The sequence below is a fragment of the Delphinapterus leucas genome, chromosome X (assembly GCF_059928025.1).
Source record: "Delphinapterus leucas isolate spDelLeu-1000000601 "Yukka" chromosome X, BTC_Dleu_Yukka2, whole genome shotgun sequence".
Classification (NCBI taxonomy): Eukaryota; Metazoa; Chordata; class Mammalia; order Artiodactyla; family Monodontidae; genus Delphinapterus; species Delphinapterus leucas.
The window spans coordinates 92369481-92381552 of NC_143150.1; the positions used below are offsets into that span (position 1 = coordinate 92369481).

The window sequence follows — 12072 nt, forward strand, 5'->3', positions numbered from 1 at the left end:
TTTAACTTTTTGGTTTATATTGGAGTATAGTTGATTAACATTGTTGTGTTAGTTTCAGGTGTACAACAAAGTGATTCAGTTGTACATCTGCATGCATCTGTTCTTTTTCAAATTCTTTTCCCAATTAGGTTGTTACAGAGTATTGAGCAGAGTTCCTCCCCAGAATCTTTTAAAATAGCTGGTTTTTTTTGTATTTGCAAAGTGCTTTATAAGTTTTACTTGTTCTGAAAAGTAGCGAGAGGCAGGAACTAATAGTTGACAATTTTCTCATTTTATTTAAAAGGAAATTGAGCCATAGGGGAGTTCCATATTTTCCCTTGATTGGAACAGCAGTCTCATGCACACTGGCAGGTAGAAAAAAGGACGACAAATTACGCAGCAATTGAAAAGTAAATCTCATTTTCCCAACAATTTTATTATGACACTAACTGAAATTTTAAAATGAAAGACAAATCTTCTGAAATTACACTGTCTAATAAATCATGTTTTATTCTTTAAAAGTTGATATCTTAAATACTTTCAGATGCTCTCAAAATATTTGTCACATTTAAACATCATATATATATATATATATATATATTTTTTTTTTTTTTCCGGTACGCAGGCCTGTCACTGTTGTGGCCTCTCCCGTTGCGGAGCACAGGCTCCGGGCGCGCAGGCTCAGCAGCCATGGCTCACGGGCCCAGCCGCTCCGCGGCATGTGGGATCTTCCCGGACTGGGGCACGAACCCGTGTCCCCTGCATCAGCAGGCAGACTCTCAACCACTGCGCCACCAGGGAAGCCCTTATCTTTCTTTTTTTTAAGTAGTAGTTTGAGCTATCTATTTCAAGAGTTCTAAACTAACTTTTTGCTGCTTTGTATATTGAAACAAATATTCTATTACAAGTTATTTTTAAGAATACAAGTGATTTTTATCCTAAAACAAAATCAGGGTTTTTTTTTGCCCCAAAGTAATATAATGGTTTGAAAAATCATGATTAAATTTAGAAGATGCTGTATATGAAAGATGAGAATAACAAATTGAGGAGACACAGTCTGAGGCTCATTTTATTGGTTTATGGCTTCATTACCCAGAATATTGCCTTTGGCACCGTGTGAGCATCCCCTTGAATATAATGACTGACGTGAACTGTGGTGGACCTGAAAGCAGCAGAAAGGCCTGGAATTTCCATAGAGGCCATAACATTTTCCTTTACTGCTATTTCACATTCACCTTTCCCAGATCAACTCCCAATTTGGTGATGCTACATGAAACGAAACTGCCTTCCAAACAAAGAGAAATGATGCGGCCAGGGCCTCCTTTGGCCAACAGAATCACCTTACGTGGAAAATTCATCATTGGGTTGACGTGGTCATGAGGGAAGGAGGGATGTGCTATGGTTCCAAAATGCTGAAAGGTCTTTTGAGAAGTGGTCCACCCCTAAAGTAGCCAAGCTGCAGAGGCTGTGGGGCTTTGGGAAGCCAGAATGTCTGCTTTCCCATAATGCATCTCTTGACTGAGAGATGCAAATGTGTTGCTTTTCCATGAATTGTGTAACTGGGCCTTCTACATTTTTTTTCTTTATACATCTTAATTTCTATCTTTACTTGTGTACTTTGGTAACGTTATTTGAGGGTTAAAACAAATGCAAATCAGAATTGCTGGCCTTTAAGGCAACGTAGGGAAGTAGATAAATCAGTCTTTCAGGTTTCTCAACTATTAGGAACCCTCCGCCTTTTTCGCCTTTCGTTTCCTAGACCCCAGGCAACCCAGCTGGGCCACTGAGGAAGGGAAGAGGGGGAGGAGAGTCCATTTAAATTTCCTCTTGCAAATCAATCAATGTGATAAACCATATTAATAAAGTGAAGGAGAAAAACCATATGATCGTCTCAGTAGATGCAGAAAAAGCCTTCGACAAAATTCAACACCCATTTATGATAAAAACCCTCCAGAATATAGGCATAGAGGGAACTTACCTCAACATAATAAAGGCCATATATAACAATCCCACAGCCAACATCGTTCTCAGTGGTGAAACACTGAAACCATTTCCTCTAAGATCAGGAACAAGACAAGGTTGTCCACTCTCACCACTATTAGTGAACATAGTTTTCAAAGTTTTAGCCACAGCAATCAGAGAAGAAAAAGAAATAAAAGTAATCCAAATCGGAAAAGAAGAAGTAAAGCTGTCACAGTTTGCAGATGACACGATACTATACATAGAGAATCCTAAAGATGCTACCAGAAAACTACTAGAGCTAATCAATGAATTTGGTAAAGTAGCAGGATACAAAATTAATGCACAGAAATCTCTTGCATTCCTATACACTAATGATGAAAAATCTGGAAGAAATTAAGGAGGCACTCCCATTTACTATTGCAACAAAAAGAATAAAATACCTAGGAATAAACCTATCTAAGGAAACAAAAGACCTGTATGCAGAAAACTATAAGACACGGATGAAAGAAATTAAAGGTGATACAAACAGATGGAGAGATATGCCATGTTATTGGATTGAAAGAATCAACATTGTGAAAATGACTCTACTACCCAAAGCAATCTACAGATTCAATGCAATCCCTATCAAACTACCACTGGCATTTTTCACAGAACTAGAACAAAAAATGTCACAATTTGTATGGAAACACAAAAGACCCCGAACAGCCTAAGCAATCTTGAGAAAGAAAAACGGAGCTGGAGGAATCAGGCTCCCTGACTTCAGACTATACTACAAAGCTACAGTAATCAAGACAGTATGGTACTGGCACAAAAACAGAGATATAGATCAATGGAACAGGACAGAAAGCCCAGAGATAAACCCATGCACATATGGTCACCTTATCTTTGATAAAGGAGGCAGGAATGTACAGTGGAAAAGGACAGCCTCTTCAATAAGTGATGCTGGGAAAACTGGACAGCTACATGTAAAAGAATGAAATTAGAACACTCCCTAACACCATACAAAAAAATAAACTCAAAATGGATTAAAGACCTAAATGTAAGGCCAGACACCATCAAACTCTTAGATAAAAACATAGGCAGAACACTATGACATAAATCACAGCAAGATCCTTTTTGACCCACCTCCTAGAGAAATGGAAATAAAAACAAAAATAAACAAATGGGACCTAATGAAACTTAATAACTTTTGCACAACAAAGGAAGCCATAAACAAGACTAAAAGACAACCCTCAGAATGGGAGAAAATATTTGCAAATGGAGCAGCTGGCAAAGGATTAATCTCCAAAGTTTACAAGCAGCTCATGCAGCTCAATTTCAAAATAACAAAGAACCCAATCCAAAAATGGGCAGAAGACCTAACTAGACATTTCTCCAAAGAAGATATACAGATTGCCAGCAAACACATGTAAAGATGCTCAACATCACTAATCATTAGAGAAACGCAAATCAAAACTACAATGAGGTATCACCTCACAGCAGTCAGAATGGCCATCATCAAAAAGTCTACGAACAATAAATGCTGGAGCGGGTGTGGAGAAAAGGGAACTCTTTTGCACTATTGGTGGGAATGTAAATGGATACAGCCACTATGGAGAACAGGATGGAGGTTCCTTAAAAAACTAAAACTAGAACTACCATATGACCCAGCAATCCCACTACTGGGCATATACCCTGAGAAAACCATATTTCAGAAAGAGTCATGTACCAAAATGTTCATTGCAGCTCTGTTTACAATAGCCAGGACATGGAAGCAACCTAAGTGTCCATCGACAGATGAATGGATAAAGAAGATGTGGCCCATATATACAATGGAATATTACTCAGCCATAAAAAGAAATGAAATTGAGTTATTTGTAGTGAGGTGGACGGACCTAGAGTCTGTCATGCAGAGTGAAGTAAGTCAGAAAGAGAAAAACAAATACCGTATACTAACACATATATATGGAATCTAAAAAAAGAAAAAAAAATGGTTCTGAAGAACCTAGGGGCAGGACAGGAATAATGACGCAGACATAGAGAATGGACTTGAGGACACAGGGAGTGGGAAGGGTAAGCTGGGACGAAGTGAGAGAGTGACATGGACGTATATGCACTACCAAATGTAAAATAGATAGCTAGTGGGAAGCAGCCACATAGCACAGGGAGATCAGCTCGGTGCTTTGTGACCACCTAGAGGGGTGGGCTAAAGAGGGTGGGAGGAGATATGGGGATATATGTATATGTATAGCTGATTCACTTTGTTATAAAGCAGAAACTAACACACCATTGTAAAGCAATTATACTCCAATAAAGATGTTAAAAAAAATTCCTCTCACCTGGTGTCCTCTTTGCTGATAGAAATAAATTAGCATGTCATAATTATTATTATATTTGTGGCTGTTAGCTATATTATTCCTTTCTGGTAAAACTTGAAACCTAACCAAAGCCTCAGGGTCGTAAACACTGGAGGCCAAGGACTTACCAGTATAGGCTTGTGAACATTCTAGCAAGTGAGCATTTTGCCCCTGCTCAGTTGCTACCCCACACGGGGGCTGGCCCTGCCAGTGTCTTAATCACATGAGAAGCATGCAAAGTAAATCTTAGAAAAACTACTAATTATATAAGTATGGTCTCCTGGAATACAGGAAGCAAGCATGTTTCCCGCCTATGAACAAAAGGAGGCTTTCCAAATGAATCCATTTATACAATAGACTAGATCATATTATATTTTTTGAATTAAACTTGAGAGCTGTGTGAACATACTGTGAAAAATATGAGAGAAATAAAGAATTTACCTGTTCAGGTATCTACTTGTAGAAAATTTTATTTCTTTATGTTCATTCGAGGCTGGACCCTTAAGAAATAATTTCTACATTAAGATAATTTTTATGTTAATATTTAGCAAGGTTGTGATTTTTTTCATGAGCTTCCACATTTTATTTTGACAACGTGAGTTTATTATCAAGCATTTTTAATAACATTTTGTCTTCCTTTATATATTTCTTATAGTAAGTGGAAAAAATCTTACTGGTTCTTCTTCTTTAATTCTTTTGTAATTAAAAATTTCTTTGTGCTTTTTAGGAGAACCCTTTCAAAATGGTAGAAGTTAGACATTTTGTGCATGGTGTTAAGGTCCAAAGAAACGAGTTGGAGTGAGAAAAGAGGGCTTTATGTTCCCCTTAGAAATAATCAAGAGTTGAAGTTTCACTTTGCAGACACTACATTAATATGAATGTACTTCTTCCTAACGGATTTTCGTTTACGGACTCTGAACACAGGTGCTTGTTGACCTTTGGCTACAATAATAGTTCTCCACTTTTAAGAAATGGACTTGTATGATTACAAACCAAACACACTTCAAGTGGTTATAGAACAGGGCCATTGTAATGAATGAATCGGTTAAACTGTTCCCTAGCTTGGTCATTGTTATGTGCTTTTGAATCCTTATGTCCTGTGATTGAGCACTCTGCTTTTGCAGTCTGTACAGTTCTCAGTGCTTGACAAATGTTGAATATTCTGTAGCTACATTGGGTTCTTAGAGTATGCATTATTATCGAATTTAAGACCTATGAGAGATTTTGTGCAGTGTTTAATGAATACTAAGGTTTTCTCTGCTTTGGAACTTACGAAAAATCCATTTTTCTTCATGTACTCTAAATATCCCATGCTTTTTAAAACAGGCTGTTCTTGGCTATATTTGTTTTTATGACTTGTCCTCTATTATCGAGAATGTTACAAAATGAGGCCTTTGCTGGTATGTTAACTTGATTATAATTTGCATATATCACAATAATAGATGTGATTCTTCCATCATCAATACTAAATGAGAGCACTCTTTTAAGCCTTGGATTTTTTTTTTTTTTTTTTTTTTTGGTCAGCATCTTGCACTCCTAGCTATGGGCTAAGCAAGGGTGTTGAGATTAGTATGCAGCACTGGGTCCCCAGTAAGCTATTGACTCAATACTGTGCTCATCTTTCGTGATTATAACAACCACATACTTAGCAAGAGTTCCCAGCCTATAAGTAGATTTATTCTATCTTAAGACAGGCCTTGGCTAATATGAGAGAGGTTTCTGGCATCTGGGAGATGGGGGTTATAGAAACTTGATTAAAAGAAAAAGGAGATGATGTGGTCTGTCCTGTTCTAGGATGAACAAGGTGTCTAGAAAATTTTCCTTTAAGCCTGTGTTAACTCATCGTGTTATTTTTTTAAACTCTGGTCCCTCTTCTGGAACCACATCTTAAAAGATAAGCATATTTAGTAATAAAATTCCCAGCCTAGAGGGAAGTACCAATAATTGCTGTTTTCAGAAGAGAAGCATAGTGTTTTAGAGTTCGCTAGATCCATCCCTCCCTGCTTTTTTTTTTAAACAGATGGAGAAACTGAGTGCCAAAAGGTTGCAACATCCTTGAAGTTATATAAAGAACTAAAATAGCATATGGCTTATCTAGGAGGTAAAGATGGGAACGGCTTCTGCTTGATTGGCGCCCTCTTGAAGAGAAATACTTTTGCTCAGCTTGGTGAGTATTGACCTTCTGATTACATCACTTACGAATTTTAAAAAAAAATGTTAAACCTATATTGCAAAAATACATATGTTGCTTTTAAAATGGAAGCTTTCAGCAGCATTTAGATCAATCCATGTCTTACGGTTTAGGCCAAATTAACCAGCCAATTTCAGAGCTGTTTTTTGGAAAGCTTAGGTATACATTAACTCGAAATTTCTGTCAAATCACAGCTTGTAGAAGTTATTTTGAAACGTCCTTTCACTTACTGGTTAAATGAAGGTTGCTTCTCTGAGGGAGAGGTCGTATGCTCCTAATTGGGGCCAGCCATCCTTCCCTGGTGCTCCCTATGCTGTGCCTGCCTGTCACCTGCCTCTCAAGCATCATGCTCCCTGTCTACTGATGGCATCCTTTCTGGGGCCCCTCTGTTCCCAAGTACCTAGGCTCCCTCCTCAAGGGCACAGGGCCTGGGGGTTCAGGGCTATGTAGAGGACCTCATCAGGCAGCTCTATCCTCTCATCCACTACTGGAGAGTTACAGCAAGCAGGTCACCTGATGGGAAAGCTTCCCTGGGGTTCCGCTCTGCAGTTAGGGTAGAGAATTCTTGCTGTAATGAGTGATGGACTCGTTTCTTTGGGAAGAAGCTCAGAAAGTGACATGGATGATACACACCTCTACTTGGGCTCTGTGCTTGAGGTCAAAGAAGAACATGAGAGGCTTTCTCATACTGTCTCATGGGTCTTCATTTGTTAGAACTGCTGTTGTGTGCCAGGCTCTGAAATAGTATGACCACATTTAATCTTTACTGTGAGGAAGAGATTATTGGCCTTATTTTAGATATGAGGCCATAGATACTTAAGAGAGGCATTCAAATCATTTGCCCCAAATCACATACCTAGTAAACAATAAAAGGTATGCATTATCTTCACTTCTCTGATTTCACCAAACCATACCAAGAAAAAAATAACAAAATGGATGTTCGGTTTGCTATTTCTTCCCTTCCTTGTATATCACTGTGAATAACAAAATAGTGACTTTTCAGTGCATATATTTGTAGTTTGGCGGAATTTTTGTCTAAGAATGAGATTGTCTGTTTATTCCAAAAAACACTTTTTGAGGTCCCACTATATGCCAGACTCTGTAGTAGGTGCTCTGGATACAGCAGTGAACATGTATAAAAGTAAGTGTTATTTTTGTCAAGCCCTGAGATACAATGAGAAGTTTTGTGCGTATTTCATCTTGTCCTTTCTTCTATCAAGGCTTTGAGACACAGAGCCCAAGATTAGTCTTTGTCATTTTTCCACTGACTCACAGAATTATTGAAGTAACAGGGTACTTCTGAGGTTACTTTGCCAGCTCCTGAGGGTCTGAGGGACATGTGAACTAAGCCATTCTATTAACTTCCAAGGACGGAGGTTCCATTAGGCCTTTGTGTTACTTGCCGCTTTGCACTTTTACAGCTTATTGTGATGATGATTCATTATTTGTGCCCAAGCACAGTTGGCAGGTATGAATCTGAATTTTAAGCTGAGTACAGTAGACGTTTAAAAAAAAATCTTAAATTCTATACCTTTAACCAAAATAAGCACCTTTAGAGTTTTGAAATGATGAGCAGAGAGCCCAGGTGGGTGGTCAGACACCTGTTTGGTGCAACTGTGGCCTGAATCCTATCCATTCTGGTGACAGTCTCTGACAGTTACTCCTGCTTTTCTGTCCGAAACTATGTGTTCCGTTTACCTCACTTCACAATGTAGTTTAGAAGACTCTGGAAACATCTCTTTTAGGAGTTTTCTCAGCCACCTCGTAGGTGACTTGACCTTGTTTTTTCTTCCAGAAGGCTCTATATTTCATGTAGAATTGCATACCGATTTCAGTCATTATCATTATGGTTTAAAGAGCCTGACCTCCTGATACAATAGAATTCTCAGTTCACGGGCTACAGACTTGAGTCTGTTTTATTCAACTCTCTCATGTGGTAACTTACTACGTGCAAAGCTTCAGTGATGGCCACTGTCACCTCAAGTCTCAGATTCCACGATTTTGTTTATCCCTTGAAAGTAGAGGGGAAAATCAGAGACCCTTTAAATGCTCCCATCATGAGAGCACAAGTTGTGGGGGAAACATCTCCCAAAAGAGTAACTTGTCAAACTTTCATAGAAGTTTCCCATATAAAATGTTAACATTGATCAGACTCTGAGATAAAGCTAGAAGCTTTATCTGTGCATGTTTCATCATGCTCTTTCTTCACTAGCAAGCTGTTGAAACAGATTCCTACATTCATTCATTCTCTGCTTGCAGAACTATCCAGTTTACTCAGCAGAGGACTCCCGCTCTCTGGAGTATGTCATGCTGGTGATTGGAGCCTGCTTCAGGGCCTTTGTGGCTGCGGTGCTACCTCACCAGCAGCATCTGGGTCATGATGCTTGGCTTGAGTCACCTTACAGTGGCTCTTTCATCCTGGTCCAAGAAAGGACTCGTGGCTAGAATCATTATTCCTTTCAATGTCTGTCTTTTTGTCTAGCTCCTTAGTATACTAAATGTGACATTCTTCTCCATTTACCTGTCTAAGATTGTGCTTCAGATGGGGGACAAAAGCACCCTCTGGGTGGCAGACTTAAACATGCAGTTTCACTACATCACTGAAAGATCACATATGATAATTCCCCAATTTTCCAAGGCGAAACTTTTCCATTGGAATCACCATGACTGTGGTGCTGATGGTGGTGGTGGGTTGTATTTTGGGAAAAAATTTTAAGGCAATGTATTTTTTTTGAAAAATATTATTTATTTATTTGGTTGCATCGGGTCTTAGTTGTAGCACGCGGGATCTGTGTTGCAGCATGTGGGATCTTTAGTCGTGGCATGTGAACTCTTAGTTGTGGCATGTGGGATCTAGTTCCCCGACCAGGGATTGAACCCGGGCCCCCGGCATTGGGAGCATGGAGTCTTAGCCACTGGACCACCAGGGAAGTCCCAAGGCAATATATTGATATTTACACTCCTTGCATTGCCCCTTAGTGGTTTACTACGCATTTCCATTTTAGTTATCTGGGCAATTGTTGAATGTCTATATTCCCCACTGAAGTTCAATTCCACGATGACAGGAACTGTTGTCACACTGCCTCATATATATATAGTAGCTGTCCAGTCAAAACTTGTTTTTACGTGTAGGGTAAAGAACACTGTGCTGGGCCCTTGGAATGTGGGCTCCAGGCCCAGTTTTGCCTCAACAAGGTAGGCGACCTTGGGCCAGCTAGTACCCATAACTGGACCACAGTTTCTTCATCTGTGAAATAAGGTCATAGACAGGGGGATTCATGAGGTTGCTTTCAGCTTTATGAATCTCAGTTTGTGAGTCTGACTAAATGGAGGAAGAATTGCAGCCAGTCAATTGGACGCCACGACTTTGTTTCCAAACGCAGGATGACTATTGAAGTGCCCTGCCTTGGGCTGCGAAGAGCTGGCCCAGGCCTTCCCCAGGAGCCCAGGCCAGAACCCGAGTCACCTCCTTTGGGACATCTGGGGGCAGTGTTTTCCACACTTTTTCTATAGCAGCTCAATTCTCTTCAAAATAATAAACGAATTAAAAAGACTGCTGGTTATGTGTGGGCAGAAGCCATGTCAGCCCTTAACCTGTGCATGGGTATGTATTTGCTGCTGGTAAGATGGAGGAATCCCAGGAGGTGGTTCAGAGGGCAGTTGCTCTGGTGGTGGGGAGCGGGGGTGGTGGAGACACTGTAACATTTCAAATCCTCCGCCCTGGCCAGGTAATAGGGATTCAGATGACTGTAGTAACTACAGAGGTGTGTGACAGGTCAGTCTCAGAAGATAGGAGCCTGAAATTCACCCTATCAACACTCTCCTCTGATCCCCCTGTAAACTCCCCCTTCCCCCCTCCCCCTACCACTATCTGATTTACTGCCAAGAAGATTGGAAACCTCTCTGTGACAATCTGGAAAATCCTGGATCAAATGGTCTCTTCTTTAATCCAAGGGGAATCAAACTTGAGAATTCAACAAGAACTTACAACAGCGATTCTCAACTACAACCTACCAAAACTTATCTGAGATGAAATCAATAACCTGAGTAGTTCTATAATCATTAATAAAACTGAATTCATAGTTTAAAATCTTCTGAATAAGAAATCTCCAGGCCCAGGTGGTTCTGCTGGTAAATTCTAACAAACATTTGAGGAAGACATAACACCAATTTTAGACAGTATCTTTCAGGAGAGGGAAAAGTTCCCAATTTATTTTATAAGGCCAGCATCACTCTCAGAGATGGTAAAAAGAAAAAACAACAAAGACAAAACCACAGACCAATATACCTCAAGAACGTAGGTTTTAAAAATCATAAAAAATATTAGCAATTTTAATTATCAAATTTATATGCATAGAGTTGTTCATAATATTCCCTTATTATCCTTTTAATGTCAGTGGGAACTGTAAGTTATGTTCCCTCTTTCACTCCTGATATTAGTAAGCTGTGTTTTTTCTCTCCTTTTTTTTTTCTTTGTCAGTCTTGCTACAGGCTTACCAATTGTATTGATATTTTCAAATAACCAGTGTTTGTTTACATTGATTTTCTTTCTTTTCTTTTCTTTCTTGTTTTGCTTTCAATTTCATTTATTTCAGCTCTTATCTTTGTTATTTCCTTCCTTGCTTTGGGTATATTTTGCTCTTCATTTTCTAGTTTCTGCATGTGGAAGCTTAGATTATTGGTTAGAGACCTCTCTCCTTTTTCTATTATAAATATTTGTTATAAATTTCCCTATAAGCACTGTATTAGCTGCATCACACACATTTTGATATGTTGTATTTTCATTGTGTTCAATTCAACAATTTTTTTCTCTTGAGACTTTCCCCTTTGACCCATACATTATTTAGAAGTACAATGTGTTATATAATTTCCAAGTGTTTGGAAATTTTTATCTTCTCTCTTTGCTGTTGATTTCTAGTTTAATTTCATTACGATCAGATGACACATTTTGCATTATTTCAATTCTTTGAAATTTGTTAAAGTTTTATACTTCAGGGTATGGTCTATCCTCATGAATGTTTTACGTGTGCTTTAAAAGAATGTGTATTCTGCTTTTGTTGGTTAGAATGTCTTACAAATATGAGATTCAGTTGGTTGGTGGTATTTTCCGTCTACAATTTCCACATAGTACTGAGAGGAGTGTTGAAGCTTCTGACGATAACTTTAGGTTTACCTATTTCTCCTTTGAGTTCTGTCAGTTTTGGCTTCATGTGTTTTGAAAGTCTGTGGCTAGGTACAAATGCATTTGGCATTTGGAATTGTCACGTTTTCTTGGCAAATGGACCCTTTTATGTAGCGTCCTTCTTTGTCCCTGGCAGTTGTCCTTGTTTTGAAGTCTGTTTTGTCTGCATAAAGCCACTTCAGCTTCCTTTTGAAGTGTTTTCATGGTATACCTCTTTCTATCCTTTTACTTTTAACCTATCTACCCGATAGTATTATATTTCAAGTGATGTTTTTGTTAGCATATGGTTCATATTGTTTATTCATTCTCGTAGTCTTTGTCTTTTCATTCATGTTTATTTTAGACCGTTTGAGTTTAACATAGTTATTATTGATGTTGGATTTATGCCTATCATTTCATTATTGTTTTCTGTTTGTTCCCTC

The 12072-nt window shown here is 38.8% G+C and overlaps 1 protein-coding gene across 1 annotated transcript in view; it reads left to right on the forward strand.

Moving 5' to 3' along the window:
* The window catches only part of LOC111165557 (uncharacterized), a 100254-nt gene that overhangs the window by 38561 nt on the left and 49621 nt on the right, over positions 1–12072 (forward strand). Inside the window, 1 exon segment of the mRNA XM_089904595.1 lies at positions 6298–6444. Within this exon segment, the coding sequence (XP_089760721.1) occupies positions 6298–6336 (39 nt within the window). The 3' untranslated portion in view covers positions 6337–6444.